At 48.5% G+C, this 25,819-nt stretch overlaps 2 protein-coding genes and 1 non-coding gene across 20 annotated transcripts; 2 read left to right on the top strand and 1 right to left on the bottom strand.

The window, feature by feature from the left end:
• Positions 1 to 571: 571 nt before the first annotated feature.
• LOC126372641 (uncharacterized) lies at positions 572 to 9,156 on the bottom strand. Its single transcript, XM_050018490.1, has 13 exons — positions 9,073 to 9,156; positions 8,522 to 9,030; positions 8,321 to 8,452; positions 8,118 to 8,237; positions 6,672 to 6,959; positions 6,203 to 6,366; positions 5,830 to 6,130; positions 5,454 to 5,751; positions 5,256 to 5,406; positions 4,937 to 5,163; positions 4,279 to 4,864; positions 3,448 to 3,515; positions 572 to 754 (listed from the first exon to the last, which is right to left on the bottom strand). The coding sequence occupies exons 1-13, from the start codon at positions 9,154 to 9,156 to the stop codon at positions 572 to 574; spliced, it is 3,111 nt and encodes a 1,036-aa protein (XP_049874447.1).
• Positions 9,157 to 15,169: 6,013 nt separating this feature from the next.
• Positions 15,170 to 25,804, top strand: LOC126372635 (uncharacterized). Of its 18 annotated transcripts, XM_050018476.1 has the most exons (4): positions 19,109 to 19,307; positions 20,002 to 20,059; positions 22,453 to 22,964; positions 23,470 to 25,804. In XM_050018476.1, exon 4 carries the CDS (start codon positions 23,505 to 23,507, stop codon positions 24,414 to 24,416), a length of 912 nt encoding a protein of 303 aa, XP_049874433.1. In that variant the 5' UTR covers positions 19,109 to 19,307; positions 20,002 to 20,059; positions 22,453 to 22,964; positions 23,470 to 23,504; the 3' UTR covers positions 24,417 to 25,804. The 18 variants fall into 18 exon arrangements, with proteins under 18 accessions (XP_049874435.1, XP_049874432.1, XP_049874431.1 ...); XM_050018470.1 differs by lacking the exons at positions 19,109 to 19,307; positions 20,002 to 20,059 and adding exons at positions 18,967 to 19,029; positions 20,333 to 21,571 and having other exon boundaries at positions 22,453 to 25,804; XM_050018483.1 differs by lacking the exons at positions 19,109 to 19,307; positions 20,002 to 20,059 and adding an exon at positions 22,034 to 22,265.
• On the top strand, positions 16,969 to 17,040 carry Trnav-cac (transfer RNA valine (anticodon CAC)). Its single transcript has one exon. It is a non-coding gene; the product is annotated as a tRNA-Val (tRNA).
• Positions 25,805 to 25,819: the final 15 nt, after the last annotated feature.

Raw genomic sequence — 25,819 nt, 5'->3', positions numbered from 1 at the left:
TCGTCGAATCCATATAGATTCACGTCGTCGGTGAATTTTCTTTCGTTTCAATAAACGTTGAATAATGTATAAGACGAGGTACCTGGAGCGTAGCGCGAGGGCGGCGTGCTCACCGAGGCGGGCGGGTCCCGGCCACTTGATGAAATATAAAACACGGGTGCTGCGCCTCTCTAAAGGTTACATTCATTTAACTTGCAAATTAAATTATTACGCGGTACGGTCGCCCGCGCGGGTTCAGCTGGATTATTGTTTTGTGTTGACAACCGTACGCCGACAAACAGACCCCCCCCCTCCCCCCGCGCCCCCGGCCCCTCGTCCACCCGCTCCCCCGCCCGCGGTAACAAGCGCGGAGCACAATTTATCGCCGCGTTCTATTATATCACTTGATGGATCTCACGAACATACACGCTGTCTTCTTTGAACGTCTCATTATGCTAACAGCTACGTTCCGCTGACTTTGCAAAAACACAACATCTTAAATACAATCTAAACAGTGCCGTGCCGCAGCATGCACGTAACTCGAGTGACAGGATTTAGGTGAATGACTTTGAAAGAGATTTAGTTGATTAGTTTAGGGTCGAGTCGAAATATCAGTGACTTCAAACGCTGGAGAGTGCAGGGATGGCGAGACCGTGTACGGAATATGGTGGTAGGAGTGCAGCGGCGGCTGCTGGCGGCGAGCCAGTGCGAGTATTGATTGCCACCGCCGGGACCTGGTGCGGCCCACGGGCCTGCTCCGACCGCGGGCTGGTTGCTGGAGCGAAGATTATACACGTGCGTCATCATCACTCATATCGCAAAACGAAAATAGTTTAACTTACTCTGTACATAGCATACTGTTAGCGACGTCAATGTTAAACGAGTGGCAATTCTGACCTGTACTACAGGTAACCTTTCTGGTACTTACTGGCCTCTTGTTAATTATACTCGGCTCGTGGACGTTGATGTGCAATCAGAGCACTGGAGTGTGGCGGCGGTGCAGTAAATATAGCGAACCCAAACCCCCTGTAATACAGGTCACCGCACGTGTCCGCAGCGCGCCGCCCCGGCGGGGACATCATTATGCACTCACCCTACATTTTTATATGTACTTCGAACTTCTATAAGTAAGATGCAAAATATTTTATTTCAATAGCTCTACTCAGCTTTTTATTACAGCCGAAGTTGATTCTCAATCACTCGTCGAGTGAGATTCAGAGCACTGGACGAGAACTATAAATATGGTAGGTATGTTACCAACGTATGATCTAAAGTGAGTATTTTCAAAAAGACACGTTTGTAGAATATTTTGGCGGTGGCACTAATTATATTGACTTCCGGTGCTCTGAAATCCACCCCATCATAGATGAAATCTGCCTCAATCTTTTAGTTATCCGTTGAATGTTTGGTTAAATTACATTGATTGTTTGTTGGAAGTTGTGTGACGATGCATGTTACGGGTTTTTAATTCCTCTTTGTGCTTGTTGTGGGAAGATCAGGAAACAGTTGCAAGGTGGACCCTGGTTCATAGTTAAAGATGTGATAATAGAATATCAAACATCGCCATTTGTTTTATTATTAACTCAATAACTTTAGGCCCCCATCAAAACAGAAGGCAGTGGTTTGTAAATTAATATTTACCGGGTATATACCAGACAAAGATATCGCGGCGATGGGCGGCGGATAACACGAGATTATTAAAATTTATGTCGCGGCGCGAAATTAAAACTTGTTGGCGCGGGACGAGAGGTGCGGGTGGGGGGAGGGGAGGGGCGTTGGACGTCGCGGTCCGGCCGCTGCATTATTAATCCGGCGCCGGACGACCTGCGACCGCCGGACGACTCTGCTCAGACGCCACCGGCCGCTGTACGCAGTGCACACCGCACAGCATTATTTATGGAACCACTTGCGATTTTCAATAGAAAATGTGTACTGTGATGTGTAATCTGAGTTTTCCAAATTTGCGTATAAAATATTTTGATATGGGGTGTTAGTGACATCGTAACGAATACTAAGGATTCAGATCATGAGTCTGAGTTAATATCAAGTGGAATTTTTCGTCGCAAAATTCATGTTTTTTTTTAATTACTTATTTTCAAGACTATACTTTTGCGATCGAAAATTCCACTTGATATGATAACTCAGAATAATCAGTTGAATCAGCCCCCTCCCTCAGTAGACATACAGGTAGCCATACAAGTAGGTATGGGTGTTAGTGACACCGTAACGAATACTGAGGGATGATTCAGACTATGATTCTGAGCTGATATCAAATGGAATTTCCTCTCGAAAAATACATGACAATTTTTGTCCCATTCCATACTTATATATCGGAATATCTTACAAATATAATTTATTTATTCAAACAATTAAAAACAAAACAAACACATCTCAACAAACAAACAAATCAAAAAACAAAATAAATTGAAATGTAAGTAGTTAGGTATCTATAATACATGGGGTTGTAAAGATAATATTACCTATGAATTGATGCTTTTGCGCAATTAAATGAATAGATAGACAATAAGGGTGGCAGTGGCCCCGAGCAAACACATTAGTGGGGTGGGGGACATATGACGCAGGGGAGAGGAGCGGGACGCTGCCGGCGTGACGTCACCGCCCGGGGAGTGACGTCACCGGCGACTTGTGCGAGACAAGTACATGTTATTCGATACATACCTTGTACAATAATATAATATACAAAACAGATGACACAGGTACTTACTCCGCTGGTTCGCTAACAAGTCGTGTAAGTGTTAGGTGACGCGTGTTATAAATGATGTTGCGTGGTGTGCGATGTGTAGGAAAGCGGATTAAATTATATTATATAGTTTGTATGAATTTGAATGTTAGTCGCGGAGTTTGTGTGTGGTGGTGTCACCGTGGATGTCTTCATACATTTGTTACTAATTTCCTGTGTGGTGACTTGCTGTGTCACGCCTTTATTTGTACCTGTGATACTAACATAATAATTATATGATAATTCTTCGATGACTTGTTTAAAACTGAAAGTGGCCCCGATTCCTGCAGACACCGCCTAATTTTATTTTAAGTTATATCCGTCATTTTTATATCCGTCGAAAAGGAAAGGGACGGATGATTCACAGCTCTTAATTTTAGGAAGAATGAGTAACTGAATGTGTCGGGTTATTGACTGATGTAAAATTTTTAGACGGTTGGTTTAGATTTGTGCTTAAAATTGACGTGTGTTCCATAAATTTTATGCTTGTCGATTACCCGTCCCTTTCCTTTTCGGCGGATAAGAAAATGACAGATATAACTTAAAATAAAATTTGATGGTTTTTACAGGAATTAGCACCATTATGTGTTTAGCGTAGCATCATGCCTATATTCTCGAAAAGCAGTGGTGTATAGTGTATGTACACCTTTTGCTCACCAGTTATTACAAGTCGAAGGGAGCGAGCCTATCGCAATATCGGCCTTCAACATCACTGGCCACAAACGTACGTTTAGCGTGACACTGACGTCATCACACGCTGCGCTCTCGGCGCGCGCGATGCTGCGCGGGATCACACCTAGCAGCACGTACAAGGCAAGTGAAGTAGACAATAAATGTAACAATTAAGTATGATGATGGGAACAAATGAAACAACAGAGCATTAGTTCGTAAATTTGAACTGTGTGTTTATTTTAGCATTTTATAAATTAAGTGAATTCGAGGGACGGGACAGTTTTTCGAAAATATCTTAGAATATATACACATAAGTATACAGGAGCGATTTTAATCTGTGAGCAGAGACCGCCGCCGCCGGCCGCGCGGCCCGTTACCGTAATGATACTACCTACAATGAATATATTATACTTACACTATGGCTAGCGTGAGAGGCGCGGGCGGGGCGGCGTCGCGTCGGAACCGCACAACTTAATGGCACTTGAAATCACAACAAATCATCCGTCCTGAGACCAACGTAACAATAGAATATAACGAGAACAGACAACCGAACACATAACGAACGATAATAATATCACATGAGCCGCCGGCGGGGCCCGGCCGGCTCGCTACCGTGCGTGCAGACGTCCTAGCGCTACGTGTATGTACAGTATGTACAGGGCGGGCGCTCCGTCACACCGTGGTCTCGCGGTCCACGTGGATGTACTCGACGGAGCGCTCGCGGTGTCAGGAGGCCGTGGAGGCCCGCGAGTCGTACAGCAGCTCCTCCGTCAGGCGCCGGCCCGCCGCCAGCGCGCCCAGCACGCGCTTGTGGCGCGCGCGGCGCCGCCACGCGGCCAGCAGCAGCAGCGCCGCGCCGCCCGCGCCCGCCGCCGCCGCGCCCGCGCCCAGCGCGCCCGCGCCGCCCAGCAGGCGCAGCAGGCGCGCGCCCGCGCCGCAGCCGCGCGCCTCGTCGGCGCCGCCCGGGCAGTCCTCGGCGCCGTCGCACCACAGCGCCGGCGCCATGCAGCCGCCCAGCGCCGCGCACGCGTGCCTGCAGCCCGCCGTGCCGTTGTGCGCCGCGCCGCGCCACACCTCCATCCAGCTGAGCCGCGCCGCGCCCGCCGCGCGGCCCAGCCACACCACCAGCAGCGCCGCGCCCGCCCCGCCGCCGCCGCCGCCCGACCACTCCTCCGTGAACACGTGCACCGTGCGCGAGTGCTCGCCGTCCCGGCTCGGGCAGATCGCCTTCACCAACCTGCGCAGACGGACACGTTGCATGGCCGATCTATTCGGCCAGACGGCCGCCGCCCGACGGATACCGACCGTGAGGTGTGCGCGTCGTAGACCAGCACGCGGTTGTCGGTGTGGCAGGCGGGCGGGTCGGCCGCGGCGCCCGGCACCTCGTCGCCCCACACGCGCAGGAACACGGAGCGGTTGCCGCGCGCCGCCAGCAGGAACGGCGCCTCGCCGCACTCCGACAGCTGCTCGTTCCTGTACGAGCGAGCGGCGCGAGGTTATGAACATACAGGGAGACACCGGGGTGAAGTGCGAACGGGTACTCACTCGTAAGGGTACACTAGGTGCAGGTGTCCCCCGGGCGGCGGCAGGCGGCGCCGCGCGGCGCAGGCGGCCGGCGCCGGCGCACTGCTCCAGGCGCCGCGGAAGTGCACGTGGCGGTGGTCCTCGCGTGCCGCCAGCGTCCGCGCCGACAACACCAGCTCTAACGCGCCGCCCCACCCCACCACCGCCAGCGGCGCCGACTCGTTGTCGCAGATGCACGCCAGCGGCACCTACCGCACGCCATATTGTTACGTTATTATTCCGTTTCGTCTCGGAGAATAGCACCAACGGAAAAGGAAGAAGAGAAGGAGCTCGAACTCACCCTGTAGCCGGGCCACGGGGAGTCGTAGATCCAGATGTGCGGGACTTGCGACGCCTCGTCGTCGTCGTCGAGGTCGGGCTCGAGCGGCGGCGACGGGTCCTGGCCAGCGGGCGCGGGCTCGGGCGGCGCGGGGAAGCAGGCGGCGCGGCCGCTGCGCGGGTCCGGGCCGCTGCGGCAGCGCGGCTGGCGGCCCAGCGCCGCCGCCGCCAGCCGCAGCAGCACGCGGCCCGCCGCCGCCTGCAGCCGGTACACGCAGCGCAGGCGCCGCGCGCCGCCGCGCCCGAACCACAGCGCGTTGCGCGGCGACGAGAACTCGCCCGGCGACACCAGCAGCCGCGCGCACTGCGCCGGCGCCGCGCCCGCCGCGCCCGCCAGCGCCGCGCCCTCCAGCCGCGCGTCCACGAACTCGTAGTGCAGCGCGAACTGCAGCGGGTGCGTCGCCGTGCCCGCCAGCGACGTGGCCGCCAGCGACAGCAGCGCCGACGACGACACGTACCTGCACGGTCACGACCCACGTCAGCGACACCGCTGGCGTCGAGGAGCATTCGCTTGACGGCGCATCGCCGGCACTCACCCGTCCGGAGGCGCGCAGGGCCGCGGCACGCGGGTCGCGTTGGCCAGCGAGGCGCGCGCACACAGCACGGGCGCCGTGTCGCAGTACTCGCCCACGAGCGGCGCGCCGGCGCCGCCGCCGTCCCAGATGCGCAGCTGCACGGCGCAGGCGCGCGGCGCGGCCGAGGGCGGCGGCGGCGGCGGCCGCGCCAGCGCTAGGGGCTCCCCGCCCGCGTCCTCCGAGCGCTCGCCGCTGTCCGAGCGCCGCGGCTCCATCAACGAGTAGTGCGTGAAGCTCGAGAAGTACACCCACACGAGGTCGCCTGCGACAGAACGTGACCGTGAGCAGGGCCGACGCGGGGGGCGGGGTCGAGGGGATTTCGGAGGGTACTGACCGGGGCGGCCGTGGAAGGTCCAGGTGCAGGTGGTGCGCGGCGGCAGCGTGTGCTGCGGCGCCCGCAGCAGGCCGCGGCGGCCGCGCCCTGCGCCCGCCGACGTCACGTTGCCCTCCTCCTCCGACGACGACGCCTTCACGTGGAACTCGCAGCGCCGCGCCTCCCTGTACCGCGCCACAACCTTCGTGTACTTATTCCATTCTTAGTATACTTACAAACAGATACTTTTTTCTAATAAGTCAATGCTGTCAAGCGCAATGAGGGATTTCTGAAATGTCGTCACGTTTTGACAACGCAGATTGATGAGATTCCAAAGTGAAGCCTATGAAGCGACATCTGGAGTCAGAAAAAATCTTGAACACTTGAATAATAGAACGCTTCAGAATAGAATTATAGACCTCAGAAGATGTTGGTGTAAAGAAACAATGAAACTCATACCGCGAGAGTGTGGGGGTGTGAGGACACAGACCTGACGTAGTCGAGCGAGTCGGAGTCGGCGAAGATGACGTCGACGTCGAGCTCGAAGCCTCGCAGCGGCTGCGCGCGCGCCGCCGGGCGCAGCGGCGCCGAGTACGGCGACGAGTGGAAGGCGACCAGCATCTCGGGCCCGCGCGACGTGACGCGCGGCAGCCAGTCCCCGCCGCAGTACTCCACCAGCACGGGGTCGTCGGTGCTGCCGCCGTCGTACACGATCAGCCGGTCGCGCTCGCCCGTGCACTCGCGCCACGCGCGCATCACGCGCCCCGTCTTGTTCATGCTGACACGGCACACCGGTTACATTCAAACTGAACAGGATCACTGATCCTAATCATCACAACGGCCCAGACCTACTGTCTCGAACTCTAATCAGTTCTCGAATTTAAATAATCAAATTCATAATAATATTTAAATGCATCATATCGATTTTATTTTTACTCGAGTGAGTAATCGTGTTGTAGGTTATTTATGTCATAACAACACTGGCCAGAAAAAGGTTGATGCTTTTGTTTGATGAACCGAAAACAGATAATATTTAGATTATTCAAAAACAGATCAGAGCAGAAATAACAGTGTGTTTTCAGATATAATAAACAATAACAGTTTTATCAGACTTCCTGTCGATGCGCAGGAAGAATTATCAGTTAAGTCTTATAAATACTTACTTATAATGCCTATATATATTTCTAATTCTTATTACTTAGGTACCAGATAAGCTATATTTGTATAATCCGATACAGACATAATTATTACCAAAGAGAATAACAGACAGTAAACAGTAAAACAAGCAGTAGGTAATATCGTTGTGGTGCTTTATCAGGTAATGAGATGAATTTATCAATGCAATCAGGTGGACCGGGGTGGCGGTAAGGGGCGGTTGGAGGCCATTCGAGGGGTTTCACCCCATATTCTAACGTCGTGGGTTTTTTACCCTATATTCACACAACTATGGGCACGTTGCCCATTTGTGGGTATTTTGCCCCATAGGTATTGCATATAACTATGACACATTTCAGTTTTGGAATGTGATTCAGAATTCAGATAATTCGTGACCTTACATGATTAATTATGGTTCGCGACACCTACCATTTGACACGCTGACAGCTGATATGTAGCCGGAATGCCATTTAAAAGGATCTGTCTACGGACCTTGGATTCCAGTTTATGAGTTTGAAGTCATGTTTGGAAATTAAATAATTGATTTCATGTGGCTTCCAGGAGTTTAACATATCTGGCACTTATACATAGGTGGCGAGGAGTGAGTGTACCATACACCTACGGCGACACAGGTATGATGCTACATTATGGTTTTTGCAAAATAAGATATTTGAATCATTTCAATTTACTTTTGAATTTTAATTTGTTATAAAGATAAAAATACCAAAAGAAGGCATTATCTATGTAAGTAGATATTGGCCGTGCATGTGACGGCTCTCACCTGGCAGAGATGGAGCGCTTGATCTGCATCTTGTGCGAGTAGTCCTGCCGCACGGAGATCATGGCGTGCTTGCAGGTCGGGATGTCCTTCTGGCGCAGGATCCAGTAGCACGTCACGTTCCTGCATCATGATGGATGCTCACTGTTACCGAGATACTCTACACGCCCGTGTATCAGCATCCACAGTCATGAGTAGCGCGTCACCTGGGGTACATGCCGGGGTAGTTGGGGCTCTGCAGGCGGCACCGCTTCCGGTGGCACTCCTCGTAGGTGCGCGTGCAGTAGGTGCCCGGCGACACCGCGCCGCGCTCCAGCGGCGCCTCCGCGGCGCCGAACCTGCACACACGCACACGTCACACACATGCGCGTACACACACGTGGCGGCGCGGCCGCAGCGGGGCTCACCTCACGATGGCGTCGCGCTGCGCCAGAAACTTGTACCGCAGGCGGAAGGCGAAGGGCTCACCGAGCCGTGCGCGAAACAGCTTGACGGAGACGGTGACGGTGGCGGTCTCGCTGTAGTAGAGCGCGGCGGCGTCGGCCGCGCCGCACCACGAGCCGCCCGTGAAGGGCCGGCCCAGCTCCGCCAGCTGCATGTACCCGTCCGGGCAGCCGTCCAGCGCGCCCGCCTCGTGCCGCCCCACGTGGAACTCCTCGAAGGCGAGCTGCACGAGGTCGCCGTGCGCGCCGCCGCCCGCCGTGAACGTCAGGTGGCACAGGAAGGGCACGCGCGGCGCCTCGCGCAGCGCCAGCGAGTACGCCACGCCGGCGCGGCCGTAGTACGTGCGGTTGCAGACCGTGCAGCCGGCCGGCTCGTCGCTGCCGTCCGCGCACTGCGCCGCGCCGTCGCACCACGCGTCCAGCCGCACGCAGCGCACGGCGCCCGCGCGGCACGCCAGCTCGGCCACGCCGCAGCCGCCGCCCGCGCCCGCGCCCGCGCCCGCCCCCGCGCCCGCCCCCGCGCCCGCCAGCGCGGCCGCCAGCAGCGCCAGCGCGCCCAGGGCCGCGCGCGCGCACATGCCGCCCTCACCGCGCCGCATCCCCCGCGCACATCACCCCCCGCGCCCGCAGCGCGCACTGCACTCGTGAGCGACACACGCACGCACACACCCGAGCACTGATGATATCCTCACGTTCTCATTTTGATTTGATCACGTTGTCCGTTAACATTGTTAATATTGATATTTTCAGAATTTTATACTTTTTCACTTTTATTCAGCCCTATCGATTAGGATATCGTCGAATGAGTTCCTTCGGGCGGGCGAGCGGCGCGTCACGTCACGTTACGTCACGTCGCGAGCGGTCGCGGGCGACGTCACCGACACGCGGTCGCCGTCCTCCCAGCTGAGATTTGTTTTGTCAGTCCGTCAATGTACATCGGAAAACCGAGCTTTGGCCATACGAGTGTAACCGGCGGTGTCGTTCATGTAAGGCATTAAATGGGGATACACACGGAACGTGGATATTTTAAAATAGAATTTAATTATATCGACCATAACCTTGTGAATTATAACCGCCAATTGAATCACCAGTACATTCATTATACGCCTCAGATATACGAAATTGAAAGTAAACCGTAAATCACTCGGCAGCGGGGAGAATAGCAGATCGATTAGTCGAACTCCCGACAAATGCTTATAAAACGGAAGACCTCGAGGAGTTTGACTGTCGCTCGCGATATGATTTACTCGATCGGGTTCTGGGCACTCCTGTCGAGCGCATCCACAGCCACTGGTACGCGAGCAGCCGGCGGGCTGCAGGTCGCGACGTCGCGTGTGGCGTGCGGCGCGACTCGCACCGTGCCGGCGGGGGGGGCGCGGGGCGCGGGGGGGGGGGGCCGCACCCGCCGCAGCGCCGCCGCCGCGCATGCGCCGCCACACACGGCCCGCGCCGACCGCGCGCTGCCGCCCCACACACTGCGATCGATCACTTAAACTACACATACAAATGTTTTAAATAATCGTATACACCTTCGGCGCCGGACGTTCGAACTAAACACACGCCACGTGATGTACGTCTATCGGGGTGAACGCGCTCATGAGTTCCGAGAAGATGACTTATAACGGTTTGTGATTTAGTAGGCTCATAAGCCGGGCTGCTCTCATGGGCTCCGCTTAGGTTTGGGGCATGGGGACTGGGATTAAAACAAGGATTGGAATGACGGGAATTATTCTAGATTTACAAACTGTATGGACTTAAGCTAAATTCGCGAAAAGAGAGAGGATGAATGGAAAGCAGATAACGAGACGGGAGTGCGCGTACAGCGCGCGGCGGGAAGGTAATCGCGCCGGTTATTGTACCCCCATAGTATACCCCCGGAACGAAAACTCTGGAACCGTCGCTACTGGCTCGCATATAGGTAGATCGATCACGTAAAAAATGTAAGGAATTCAATTTGTAACAGAGCAAATCAAGCTCTGCTACAACCACAAGAGGAACATTCTGGATAACACTTAAACTACGTAGCGGCTGTAGGGTGGTTATAACGTCCATGTAAATACCTAATCCATAATATTGAAGAGGACGTACTCCGTTTATCGATTTTGACGACATTATTTTATGCGTGTCCATAAGTACTTAGCTGAAATCATTCCGCTGTGCAATTTTTATTAAATAAAAAAATGTATGCTTATGATCGTGTCCGGCCGTGTGTGACCAGCGGCGCGGCGCGGGGAGGCTGTGCGCGGCGCGCCCCCACTCCCCCCCCCCCCCTCCCCCCCTCCGACAGACGCCATCCACCTGGAACAACTACTTCTAATAAAATCTTGATTTATTAATTTCATGCAATTATTTAAATACGATTACAAACTGATGCTAATTTTATTCTGACACACGAGACATGGATCGTCCTTATGTATAGTGGAGTGGTTGTATAGTGAAGTTAATAACGCCAGCGTTTCCTATCCTAACTAACTTCTTAATTGCCAGGGACAGGTCCGATTTTCATGACTTTTCTATGGGTCATATATGTATTATTATCAATATAAATCTGTTAATCTGTCTGATGTCATCAATCTCTGAAACCTTGTTCGAATTAATTAATTAATTTCATAATTCTGAAGCCGGTGCCAAGTGAATGCTACAACAAGGTACCGATTCATATATTTCTCAAATACTAAGGTTTAAGGTAAGGTTTTGTAAGTTTTTGTCTGACATTGTTTTGTAGCATTTACTTGGCACCGACTTCAGAATTATAAAATTAATTAACTAATTGAAGATACGTACTTGTTACTTTGTGTGAAGTAAATTTATTTATTGCTTTTAGTTTTGCGTTTGAAGTCGGTTTTTTTTTTTGTTAAAATATTTATTTTATTTTACGATTTTAAGTGAAGGTTAGACCAAGGTTAGAGCAAGGATGCAGAGATTGACGACATCAGACAGATTATCAGATTTATATTGATATGATTAGTAGTGATCAATTACAATTGGTGAACATCACATACACATCCCCACACCCACACACACATGACGCCGACGCTGACGCCGACGCCGACGCCGATGCCGACGCCGACGCCGACGCCGACGCCGACGCCGACACCGACACCGAAACCGACACCGACATCGTGTGTTGACACACACACACACACACACACACGTGTGGTTATCAGTGGAAGCTGCTGTCATACATACTCACGCACACATAACACTAGCCTTCGTATGGCGGCCATCTTGTTTATCCGTCATTTTGTCTTTTTTCATCAACGATAGAATTTGACCAAGATTTAAATAGGTGTCGTGGAAACAAAAAAGTTCCATGTGCGATAGTTTCGCCAGGCCGTAGGGTGTCACCCTGATGCGGAGCAGTTTTTGAACTCGGGAGTTATTTCCATACTCTACATGACGTTCCGATCACAATCCCGTGTTCTGGCTTAAGCGCCTACGAGTATTTTAATAGCAAGCATTTTACATTGCCCATGCTATATAGTTTTGTCAGGCGTTTCATTTTTATTATGTTTGTGCAACTACCTCAATAATCTCTCTCTTACTTCATCATTCGGCCAAACAAGACGCGTCCAACGCAAGAAATTGTAAATAAAATCAAAATTAAAGAAATTACACAAAACAACTGGATTTATCATGATCCCATTATGTCTTAAGACATAAAATGGTGACCCCGACGTGATAGCGAAGAAGAAGTCTGGAATCGAGATTGACGACGACGGGCAGTGAGGCGGCCAAAGTCCACACCGTGCAGCGTGCTCCGGATACGAGATAAGTGTCCTTCCTTTGTTCTTCCTTTTCACTATTCCAGATCCAAATCATCTAAAAGTCTAAATAAACAACCGTATTGCCTCCAAAGTGCATTATTTTTCAATTTTAAAGTTTCTTTGTTCGACAAAATATTTTCTCCCGCTAAATTATCTAGGTAGATAATTACCTATTACGTAGTTTCTCAAAAAACGCATTTCTTTAATATTATCCCAATAATCTCTCTGTTATTACGTCGTACTTATCGCATTTCGCCGACGCTTCCAGGGTTCACACGTCGCGCTAGTACAGCGCGTCGCCGGTTGACCTTGACCGTGTCCCTATCTATCAGCGGTGCAGTGCACGCGCAGCCGGCTTCCCGGGTCGGCAGTGCACCAGAAGAGGAGCGTGAGCTTATAATATTACTGTTTTACTTCAGTTTACTTAATTTTACCATTCGCCATGTCAAAACCCGCCGCTATGTACGGTAAATTAAAAGATTTACTTACTAAAAGAAGTTCTATTAAAGGGTAAATTACCAAATTCAAGAATTACTTATCGACTTTTACTGCCCTAGAACAGGTGACCAATCTCCAGTTGGCGCAGTTAACTTTAACGCTCACTAAATTTGAAAGCTTATCGGCGCGTTTTGACGAGTTGCAAATTGAGATAGAATGTTTAAATGCTGAAAATATTGACGCTGAGATTGATGAGCGTGACAAAATTGAGCAAACCATCATAAATAATAATAATAATAATAATAATTTAAATTAAAATAATTTAAATTAAAAGGCGTCGGGATGTGACGACCCCATCGCCCCCTGGTGAATTTATCAGCGAACCTGGTGAATTCATCAGTGCAGTCAGTCTCCGCAGGCCAGCTTGTGGCGAGCTGTTGGTGAGTGACGACACCACGGAGCTGAGATCCCCCGAGAGTCGGTCAGGCCCTCCGTCTCCGGCTTGCCTTCACTGGCCGGCCAGAGTGGACCCCAGCGGGAGCCGCAGGACTCTCACCTCTGGCTTGCCTTCATTGGCCGGCCAGAGTGGGGCGTTAGAGCTATACGCTCGCAGGGTGGAAGTGAAAGATGCATAAGTCGCGAGTTGGTGAGGCGGGTAAACCGCCTCGCAGAAAGCGGTGTACACCTCTCGACACCCTGAGCTGCTCACAACCATGTTGCTGCCTTGCCGTCCAGTCGCGTCGGCTAGATAGGTGGCCCATCCAGTGAGTGGCGAGTCACCGCCTGCTCATTTATCCATGTTTACCAACATTGGTCGAGCAGGCGCCATAGTCCCCATAGCTCCAGTATCCCGGTCCACTAACCCCCAACCCAATAGCCCAGTTCCCTTTGTTCCCATAATCTGCAATAGTCCTACACGAACCGGGGATTGTCTTTGGGTGCACTCCCATAGTGCATACAGGGATAATCGCCGGTTGGTGTCACACCACATTTAGATTAAACTGTCTTAAGGGGCCTCTACGTGTTGGCTTCGGCCCCACGCACGCCTTCCAAAATTCCGGGCCTCCATAGGCCTGAGATATGAAAAAGACATACAATAATAATAATAATAATCATTTATTTCAGACTTACAATCCATAGTTGTTAGTAAAAATGCAGTCTTAACCTATTGTTAGTAGAAAACACAAACTAAGTTAACGATTGCCAGATGTGTGCAATCGCATCCACCGCGCGAACATAGGCGCGTCCCACCTGCCGATCAGCACACTCAGGATACTGTTCGAACTCTTACACATTCGATTTAGGGTCGAGGCGCCTCTCTTCCTCATTATTGTATAGAAGCAGTCTATCCTCGCTTCAGCAAACATGAGAGAAGCGCTACAGAATCGCGGAAGTCCAAACAGTATCCTGAGCGCATCATTGTACTGCACACGTAGCGCGCTGTACGCCTTCCGCGTATAGTTGACCCACAGGCTGCACGTGTAGAAAGATTGGCAGTAAGCTTTGAAAAGCATCGCCTTAACCTGCTTGCCACAACGTGCAAATCTGCGTGCCAACATGTTGCATCGGACAGCCAGCGCCCTACGCTCCCTCTCAATGTCCGAGTTGTCACATTGAGTCTCGGTAACCCAGTGGCCCAGGTACTTAAAACGTTCAACTTGAACCAATGGACTCCCGCACAGTCTTACAGGAGGCACGTTCGAATAAGTCCTAGTACCGGCCCTGAAGACCATCAATTCGCTTTTTTTGGAATTGTACCTGAGCCCATGGGACGCCGCATATTCTTCGCATATGCCTAGCAGTCTGCGCAAAGCACTTATCGATGGACTCAAAAGCACCATGTCATCCGCGTAACTAATGTTATTAATGCACACACCATCGACATGGCATCCGATTCCGGTACTGTTGAGCTCACCGATCAGCCGGTTCATATACAGGTTGAAGAGCTTGGGCGAGGTCAACCCCCCCTGCCTCACCCCGCACTCCAACCTATATACGTCCGACCGCGCGCCTGCCCACTTGACAGTGTTCATCTGATTACCGTACCAATACTTAAAAACGGATATGATCTCTGAAGGCAAATCAGATTCATTTTCTAATTTATTCCATAGGAGATCATATGATACCAGGTCAAACGCCTTCGACAGGTCCAAGAAACAGGCATATACCGGCGTTTTTCTAACCGTGTAGTACTGAACAGTCTGCTTGAGGCATAGGATTGCACTCTCAGTGGAAAGACCCTGTCTAAACCCGAACTGATTATCATGCAGATCGATATTCCCCAAGCGGTTGTCAAGCAAGCTATCCAGCACCTTGGCCACTACAGTAGCCAACGATATAGGCCTGTAATTGGACAAGTCGGAGGCGCTCCCCGTTTTGTCTTTAACTATTGGTACGACTTCAGTATACATCAGGTCATCAGGTAAGTAACGATGACTTAAACACAAATTGAAAAACATAGCCAGTACCCTAGGCAGGTGGACTCCGATAAATAACATTGCTATTGCAAAAACATTAATTGAAAGGCATAAAAAGGTAGAACAGTCTGAAAGGCGTCAGTCAGTATTTCAGGAAGCTCAGTGTTCTCACGATCATCAAGACATTGGTGTAAAGTTGCCACAAATACAAATCTCCAAATTCGACGGCGCGTATTTCCGCTGACTCGAGTTTCATGACACGTTCGAAAACTTAATTCATAAAAACGACCGAATAAAGTCAATTCATAAATTTCACTATTTAATATCGTATTTAGAGGGAGAAGCGGGTAGAATTATTTCTAACCTCGAAGTATCGTCCGCGTATTACGATAAAGCTTGGGAGTTATTATGTGAGCGGTATAACAATAAACGAGTGCTAATTAATCACCATCTCAGCTCACTATTCAACATACAACCGCTCACGCGTGAATCAGAACGAGCTTTACGATTTTTAGTAGATCATGTAACGAAGAATTAATTTACGTGCCTTATCCAGCTTAGGCCAACCTACGGACAAGTGGGATACTCTAATTATTTTCATTCTCACATCTAAATTGGATAATCACACGCTGATGAAGTGGGAAGAGTCACGTAATGACTTGAGCAGTATCCCTACTCTGGCTCACTTTAATAAATTTCTAATTGACCGGGCGGACGTTCTCGAGGCGATAAATCGTAATAAATACGAAAATAGTAATTCATCGAAAGCTTATCCACAAAATCAAAATTCATCGCGTTCCTCATCAGCTAATAACAATAATTATAAACAACAATCGAATAATAATTACAATAAACAAAACCGAGTTTCAGACACCAAATCGTTCGCTGCTACAAACCAAACAAAGTCAAATAATTATCTTTGCGTAATTTGTGACGGAAATCACAGAATCTATGATTGTCCCACATTTAAAGCTAAAAGTATGCAGGAGAGATTAGCGGACGTTGCAAGGTATAAGCTATGCACAAATTGCCTCAGACAAGGACACCCCACGCAAGAATGCAAAATGGGGCCTTGTCGAGAATGTAAACAAAGGCATAATAGTTTACTTCATAATCAGGATCAACGCTGGATAGTCATTCTGCTGTTTGCCAATCTGAAACTAGCGCCAACTTCACAAATTAAAATTGTGAAGTGATTTTATCTACAGCGTTGATTCAGGTATCTAATCCACGTACAAGCGAAACAGTGGAGGTCCGCGCGCTGCTAGACTGCGGCAGCCAGTCCTCCTTTATAACTAAATCACTAAAGAACAAATTATCTCTCAACTCAAACCCAACAGATCCGATCAAAGTAATCGGCATCGGAAACAATTGCACAAACAATATCGTCGAAAATTGTACAGCTAAAGTACAATCCCTAAATAGTCCATTCAATGTTACTATGTCATATTTTGTGCTAAAAGAAATAACAAGTAACTTACCTAAAATGCCCATCGATTTACAAATGCTAAATTTATTTACCTAAAGATTTACAGTTGGCTGATCCAAAATTTTACCAGCCTGCTCCCGTCGAAATGCTCCGTTGGTCCCGGCTGCATTAGCAGTCGTTAATAACCATCAATCCGCACTGGGCCTGCGTGATGGTTTAAGGCCCGATCTCCCTATCCATCCATAGGGAAGGCCCGTGCCCCAGCAGTGGGGACGTTAATGGGCTGGTGATGATGATGATAACATTTACGAGACTCCTGGAATACTGCATATAGTATAAAAATTAAAGTCGAATATAACGGCCTCTGTGGTCCAGTGGTTGAGCGTTGGACTCACGATCCGGAGGCCCCGGGTTCGAATCCCGGTAGGGGCATATCACAAAAATCACTTTGTGATCCCTAGTTTGGTTAGGACATTACAGGCTGATCACCTGATTGTCCGAAAGTAAGATGATCCGTGCTTCGGTAGGCACGTTAAGCCGTTGGTCCCGGTTACTATTTACTGATGTAAGTACTTTTAAGGATAAAAAGTTATTATAGATTTACTATTTAGATTTCGTAACGCCTACAGACTTAAAATGAGCAATTCCGAAATTGAACACATAAGCGGTATTCTATCAGCAGTAAAATTAGGATAGTGACAGGCCATCCTGACGGTCACCATTTTTTGGGTGAAATCAGATCTTCGCCACCTGCTGTAGTTATCGAGATAAGCAGTTAATTATTTTGAAGTCGGTGCCAAGTAAATGCAATAACGAGCAAGCGAGCAACGCTACCAAGTACTTAGGGTATGGTACCAAGTACTTTGGGTTTGGTACCAAGTACTTGGGGTTTGGTACCAAGTACTTGGGGTATGGTACCAAGTACTTGGGGTATGGTGGTAAGTACTTGGGGTATGGTGGTAAAAACTTGGGGTATGGTGGTAAGTACTTGGGGTATGGTAGTAAATACTTGGGGTATGGTGGTAAGTACTTGGGGTATGGTGGTAAGTACTTGGGGTAAGGTGGTAAGTACTTGGGGTAAGGTGGTAAGTACTTGGGGTATGGTAGTAAGTACTTGGGGTATGGTAGTAAATACTTGGGGTATGGTGGTAAGTACTTGGGGTATGGTGGTAAGTACTTGGGGTATGGTGGTAAGTACTTGGGGTATGGTGGTAAGTACTTGGGGTATGGTGGTAAGCACTTGGGGTATGGTGGTAAGCACTTGGGGTATGGTGGTAAGTACTTGGGGTATGGTGGTAAGTACTTGGGGTATGGTAGTAAGTACTTGGGGTATGGTAGTAAATATTTGGGGTATGGTGGTAAGTACTTGGGGTATGGTGGTAAGTACTTGGGGTAAGGTGGTAAGTACTTGAGGTATGGTAGTAAGTACTTGGGGTATGGTAGTAAATACTTGGGGTATGGTGGTAAGTACTTGGGGTATGGTGGTAAGTACTTGGGGTATGGTAGTAAGTACTTGGGGTATGGTAGTAAGTACTTGGGGTTTGGTACCAAGTACTTGGGGTATGGTAGTAAGTACTTGGGGTATGGTGGTAAGTACTTGGGGTATGGTGGTAAGTACTTGGGGTATGGTGGTAAGTACTTGGGGTATGGTAGTAAATACTTGGGGTATGGTGGTAAGTACTTGGGGTAAGGTGGCAAGTACTTGGGGTATGGTAGTAAGTACTTGGGGTATGGTAGTAAATACTTGGGGTATGGTGGTAAGTACTTGGGGTATGGTAGTAAGTACTTGGGGTATGGTAGTAAGTACTTGGGGTTTGGTACCAAGTACTTGGGGTATGGTGGTAAGTACTTGGGGCATGGTAGTAAGTACTTAGGGTATGGTAGTAAGTACTTAGGGTATGGTAGTAAATACTTGGGGTATGGTGGTAAGTACTTGGGGTATGGTGGTAAGTACTTGGGGTATGGTAGTAAGTACTTGGGGTATGGTAGTAAGTACTTGGGGTATGGTAGTAAATACTTGGGGTATGGTGGTAAGTACTTGGGGTATGGTGGTAAGTACTTGGGGTATGGTGGTAAGTACTTAGGGTATGGTGTTAAGTACTTGGGGTATGGTAGTAAGTACTTGGGGTATGGTGGTAAGTACTTGGGGTGTGGTGGTAAGTACTTGGGGTATGGTAGTAAGTACTTGGGGTATGGTAGTAAGTACTTGGGGTTTGGTACCAAGTACTTGGGGTATGGTGGTAAGTACTTGGGGCATGGTAGTAAGTACTTGGGGTATGGTAGTAAATACTTGGGGTATGGAGGTAAGTACTTGGGGTATGGTGGTAAGTACTTGGGGTATGGTAGTAAGTACTTGGGGTATGGTGGTAAGTACTTGGGGTTTGGTACCAAGTACTTGGGGTATGGTAGTAAGTACTTGGGGTATGGTAGTAAGTACTTGGGATATGGTAGTAAGTACTTGGGGTTTGGTACCAAGTACTTGGGGTTTGGTACCAAGTACTTGGGGTATGGTAGTAAGTACTTGGGGTATGGTAGTAAATACTTGGGGTATGGTGGTAAGTACTTGGGGTTTGGTACCAAGTACTTGGGGTATGGTAGTAAGTACTTGGGGTTTGGTACCAAGTACTTGGGGTATGGCGGTAAGTACTTGGGGCATGGTAGTAAGTACTTAGGGTATGGTAGTAAATACTTGGGGTATGGTGGTAAGTACTTGGGGTATGGTGGTAAGTACTTGGGGTATGGTAGTAAGTACTTGGGGTATGGTAGTAAATACTTGGGGTATGGTGGTAAGTACTTGGGGTATGGTAGTAAGTACTTGGGGTATAGTAGTAAGTACTTGGGGTATAGTAGTAAATACTTGGGGTATGGTGGTAAGTACTTGGGGTATGGTGGTAAGTACTTTGGGGTATGGTGGTAAGTACTTGGGGTATGGTGGTAAGTACTTGGGGTATGGTGGTAAGTACTTGGGGTATGGTGGTAAGTACTTGGGGTATGGTGGTAAGTACTTGGGGTATGGTAGTAAGTACTAGGGGTATAGTAGTAAGTACTTGGGGTATGGTAGTAAATACTTGGGGTATGGTGGTAAGTACTTGGGGTATGGTGGTAAGTACTTGGGGTATGGTGGTAAGTACTTGGGGTATGGTGGTAAGTACTTGGGGTATGGTGGTAAGTACTTGGGGTATGGTAGTAAGTACTTGGGGTATGGTAGTAAGTACTTGGGGTTTGGTACCAAGTACTTGGGGTATGGTGGTAAGTACTTGGGGTATGGTGGTAAAAACTTGGGGTATGGTGGTAAGTACTTGGGGTATGGTAGTAAATACTTGGGGTATGGTGGTAAGTACTTGGGGTATGGTGGTAAGTACTTGGGGTAAGGTGGTAAGTACTTGGGGTAAGGTGGTAAGTACTTGGGGTATGGTAGTAAGTACTTGGGGTATGGTAGTAAATACTTGGGGTATGGTGGTAAGTACTTGGGGTATGGTGGTAAGTACTTGGGGTATGGTGGTAAGTACTTGGGGTATGGTGGTAAGTACTTGGGGTATGGTGGTAAGCACTTGGGGTATGGTGGTAAGCACTTGGGGTATGGTGGTAAGTACTTGGGGTATGGTGGTAAGTACTTGGGGTATGGTAGTAAGTACTTGGGGTATGGTAGTAAATATTTGGGGTATGGTGGTAAGTACTTGGGGTATGGTGGTAAGTACTTGGGGTAAGGTGGTAAGTACTTGAGGTATGGTAGTAAGTACTTGGGGTATGGTAGTAAATACTTGGGGTATGGTGGTAAGTACTTGGGGTATGGTGGTAAGTACTTGGGGTATGGTAGTAAGTACTTGGGGTATGGTAGTAAGTACTTGGGGTTTGGTACCAAGTACTTGGGGTATGGTAGTAAGTACTTGGGGTATGGTGGTAAGTACTTGGGGTATGGTGGTAAGTACTTGGGGTATGGTGGTAAGTACTTGGGGTATGGTAGTAAATACTTGGGGTATGGTGGTAAGTACTTGGGGTAAGGTGGCAAGTACTTGGGGTATGGTAGTAAGTACTTGGGGTATGGTAGTAAATACTTGGGGTATGGTGGTAAGTACTTGGGGTATGGTAGTAAGTACTTGGGGTATGGTAGTAAGTACTTGGGGTTTGGTACCAAGTACTTGGGGTATGGTGGTAAGTACTTGGGGCATGGTAGTAAGTACTTAGGGTATGGTAGTAAGTACTTAGGGTATGGTAGTAAATACTTGGGGTATGGTGGTAAGTACTTGGGGTATGGTGGTAAGTACTTGGGGTATGGTAGTAAGTACTTGGGGTATGGTAGTAAGTACTTGGGGTATGGTAGTAAATACTTGGGGTATGGTGGTAAGTACTTGGGGTTTGGTACCAAGTACTTGGGGTATGGTGGTAAGTACTTGGGGCATGGTAGTAAGTACTTGGGGTATGGTAGTAAATACTTGGGGTATGGTGGTAAGTACTTGGGGTATGGTGGTAAGTACTTGGGGTATGGTGGTAAGTACTTGGGGTATGGTGGTAAGTACTTGGGGTTTGGTACCAAGTACTTGGGGTATGGTAGTAAGTACTTGGGGTATGGTAGTAAGTACTTGGGATATGGTAGTAAGTACTTGGGGTTTGGTACCAAGTACTTGGGGTTTGGTACCAAGTACTTGGGGTATGGTAGTAAGTACTTGGGGTATGGTAGTAAGTACTTGGGATATGGTAGTAAGTACTTGGGGTTTGGTACCAAGTACTTGGGGTTTGGTACCAAGTACTTGGGGTATGGTAGTAAGTACTTGGGGTATGGTAGTAAGTACTTGGGGTATGGTGGTAAGTACTTGGGGTATGGTGGTAAGTACTTGGGGTATGGTGGTAAGTACTTGGGGTATGGTAGTAAGTACTTGGGGTATGGTAGTAAGTACTAGGGGTATAGTAGTAAGTACTTGGGGTATGGTAGTAAGTACTTGGGGTATGGTAGTAAATACTTGGGGTATGGTGGTAAGTACTTGGGGTATGGTAGTAAGTACTTGGGGTATAGTAGTAAGTACTTGGGGTATAGTAGTAAATACTTGGGGTATGGTGGTAAGTACTTGGGGTATGGTGGTAAGTACTTTGGGGTATGGTGGTAAGTACTTGGGGTATGGTGGTAAGTACTTGGGGTATGGTGGTAAGTACTTGGGGTATGGTGGTAAGTACTTGGGGTATGGTGGTAAGTACTTGGGGTATGGTAGTAAGTACTAGGGGTATAGTAGTAAGTACTTGGGGTATGGTAGTAAATACTTGGGGTATGGTAGTAAGTACTTGGGGTATGGTAGTAAGTACTTGGGGTATGGTGGTAAGTACTTGGGGTATGGTGGTAAGTACTTGGGGTATGGTGGTAAGTACTTGGGGTATGGTAGTAAGTACTTGGGGTATGGTAGTAAGTACTAGGGGTATAGTAGTAAGTACTTGGGGTATGGTAGTAAATACTTGGGGTATGGTGGTAAGTACTTGGGGTATGGTGGTAAGTACTTGGGGTATGGTGGTAAGTACTTGGGGTATGGTGGTAAGTACTTGGGGTATGGTAGTAAGTACTTGGGGTATAGTAGTAAGTACTTGGGGTATGGTGGTAAGTACTTGGGGTATGGTGGTAAGTACTTGGGGTATGGTAGTAAGTACTTGGGGTATGGTAGTAAGTACTTGGGGTATGGTGGTAAGTACTTGGGGTATGGTAGTAAGTACTTGGGGTATGGTAGTAAGTACTTGGGGTATAGTAGTAAGTACTTGGGGTATGGTAGAAATACTTGGGGTATGGTGGTAAGTACTTGGGGTATGGTGGTAAGTACTTGGGGTATGGTAGAAATACTTGGGGTATGGTGGTAAGTACTTGAGGTATGGTGGTAAGTACTTGGGGTATGGTGGTAAGTACTTAGGGTATGGTGGTAAGTACTTGGGGTATGGTAGTAAGTACTTGGGGTATGGTGGTAAGTACTTGGGGTATGGTGGTAAGTACTTGGGGTATGGTAGTAAGTACTTGGGGTATGGTAGTAAGTACTTGGGGTTTGGTACCAAGTACTTGGGGTATGGTGGTAAGTACTTGGGGCATGGTAGTAAGTACTTGGGGTATGGTAGTAAATACTTGGGGTATGGTGGTAAGTACTTGGGGTATGGTGGTAAGTACTTGGGGTATGGTAGTAAGTACTTGGGGTATGGTGGTAAGTACTTGGGGTTTGGTACCAAGTACTTGGGGTATGGTAGTAAGTACTTGGGGTATGGTAGTAAGTACTTGGGATATGGTAGTAAGTACTTGGGGTTTGGTACCAAGTACTTGGGGTTTGGTACCAAGTACTTGGGGTATGGTAGTAAGTACTTGGGGTATGGTAGTAAGTACTTGGGGTATGGTGGTAAGTACTTGGGGTATGGTGGTAAGTACTTGGGGTATGGTGGTAAGTACTTGGGGTATGGTAGTAAGTACTTGGGGTATGGTAGTAAGTACTAGGGGTATAGTAGTAAGTACTTGGGGTATGGTAGTAAATACTTGGGGTATGGTGGTAAGTACTTGGGGTATGGTGGTAAGTACTTGGGGTATGGTGGTAAGTACTTGGGGTATGGTGGTAAGTACTTGGGGTATGGTAGTAAGTACTTGGGGTATGGTAGTAAGTACTTGGGGTATAGTAGTAAGTACTTGGGGTATGGTGGTAAATACTTGGGGTATGGTGGTAAGTGCTTGGGGTATGGTGGTAAGTACTTGGGGTATGGTAGTAAATACTTGGGGTATGGTGGTAAGTACTTGGGGTATGGTGGTAAGTACTTGGGGTATGGTGGTAAGTACTTGGGGTATGGTAGTAAGTACTTGGTGTATGGTAGTAAGTACTTGGGGTATGGTAGTAAGTACTTGGGGTATGGTAGTAAGTACTTGGGGTTTGGTACCAAGTACTTGGGGTATGGTGGTAAGTACTTGGGGCATGGTAGTAAGTACTTGGGGTATGGTAGTAAATACTTGGGGTATGGTGGTAAGTACTTGGGGTATGGTGGTAAGTACTTGGGGTATGGTAGTAAGTACTTGGGGTATGGTGGTAAGTACTTGGGGTTTGGTACCAAGTACTTGGGGTATGGTAGTAAGTACTTGGGGTATGGTAGTAAGTACTTGGGGTTTGGTACCAAGTACTTGGGGTTTGGTACCAAGTACTTGGGGTTTGGTACCAAGTACTTGGGGTATGGTAGTAAGTACTTGGGGTATGGTAGTAAGTACTTGGGGTATGGTGGTAAGTACTTGGGGTATGGTGGTAAGTACTTGGGGTATGGTGGTAAGTACTTGGGGTATGGTAGTAAGTACTTGGGGTTTGGTACCAAGTACTTGGGGTATGGTAGTAAATACTTGGGGTATGGTGGTAAGTACTTGGGGTATGGTGGTAAGTACTTGGGGTATGGTAGTAAGTACTTGGGGTATGGTGGTAAGTACTTGGGGTTTGGTACCAAGTACTTGGGGTATGGTAGTAAGTACTTGGGGTATGGTAGTAAGTACTTGGGGTTTGGTACCAAGTACTTGGGGTTTGGTACCAAGTACTTGGGGTTTGGTACCAAGTACTTGGGGTATGGTAGTAAGTACTTGGGGTATGGTAGTAAGTACTTGGGGTATGGTGGTAAGTACTTGGGGTATGGCGGTAAGTACTTGGGGTATGGTGGTAAGTACTTGGGGTATGGTAGTAAGTACTTGGGGTTTGGTACCAAGTACTTGGGGTATGGTAGTAAATACTTGGGGTATGGTGGTAAGTACTTGGGGTATGGTAGTAAGTACTTGGGGTATGGTAGTAAATACTTGGGGTATGGTGGTAAGTACTTGGGGTATGGTGTAAGTACTTGGGGTAAGGTGGTAAGTACTTGGGGTATGGTAGTAAGTACTTGGGGTATGGTAGTAAATACTTGGGGTATGGTGGTAAGTACTTGGGGTTTGGTACCAAGTACTTGGGGTATGGTAGTAAGTACTTGGGGTATGGTAGTAAGTACTTGGGGTTTGGTACCAAGTACTTGGGGTATGGCGGTAAGTACTTGGGGCATGGTAGTAAGTACTTAGGGTATGGTAGTAAATACTTGGGGTATGGTGGTAAGTACTTGGGGAATGGTGGTAAGTACTTGGGGTATGGTAGTAAGTACTTGGGGTATGGTAGTAAATACTTGGGGTATGGTGGTAAGTACTTGGGGTATGGTAGTAAGTACTTGGGGTATAGTAGTAAGTACTTGGGGTATAGTAGTAAATACTTGGGGTATGGTGGTAAGTACTTGGGGTATGGTGGTAAGTACTTTGGGGTATGGTGGTAAGTACTTGGGGTATGGTGGTAAGTACTTGGGGTATGGTGGTAAGTACTTGGGGCATGGTAGTAAGTACTTAGGGTATGGTAGTAAATACTTGGGGTATGGTGGTAAGTACTTGGGGTATGGTGGTTAGTACTTGGGGTATGGTAGTAAGTACTTGGGGTATGGTAGTAAGTACTCTGGGTATGGTAGTAAATACTTGGGGTATGGTGGTAAGTACTTGGGGTATGGTAGTAAGTACTTGGGGTATAGTAGTAAGTACTTGGGGTATAGTAGTAAATACTTGGGGTATGGTGGTAAGTACTTAGGGTATGGTGGTAAGTACTTGGGGTATGGTAGTAAGTACTTGGGGTATGGTAGTAAATACTTGGGGTATGGTGGTAAGTACTTGGGGTATGGTGGTAAGTACTTGGGGTATGGTGGTAAGTACTTGGGGTATGGTAGTAAGTACTTGGGGTATGGTAGTAAGTACTTGGGGTATGGTAGTAAGTACTTGGGGTATGGTATGAAGTACTTGGAGTTTGGTACCAAGAACTTGGGGTATGATAGTAAGTACTTGGGGTATGGTAGTAAGTACTTGGGGTATGGTGGTACGTACTTGGGGTATGGTGGTAAGTACTTGGGGTATGGTGGTAAGTACTTGGGGTATGGACGTAAGTACTTGGGGTATGGTCGTAAGTACTTGGGGTATGGTCGTAAGTACTTGGGGTATGGTGGTAAGTACTTGGGGTATGGTTGTAAGTACTTGGGGTATGGTAGTAAGTACTTGGGGTATGGTAGTTAGTACTTGGGGTATGGTAGTAAGTACTTGGGGTTTGGTACCAAGTACTTGGGGTATGGTAGTAAGTACTTGGGGTATGGTAGTAAGTACTTGGGGTTTGGTACCAAGTACTTGGTGTTTGGTACCAAGTACTTGGGGTATGGTGGTAAGTATTTGGGGTATGGT

This window comes from Pectinophora gossypiella, chromosome 14 (genome assembly GCF_024362695.1).
Source record: "Pectinophora gossypiella chromosome 14, ilPecGoss1.1, whole genome shotgun sequence".
Classification (NCBI taxonomy): domain Eukaryota; kingdom Metazoa; phylum Arthropoda; class Insecta; order Lepidoptera; family Gelechiidae; genus Pectinophora; species Pectinophora gossypiella.
Note: the sequence above shows the minus strand (reverse complement) of the source record. Positions and strands in the feature narration are given on the sequence as shown.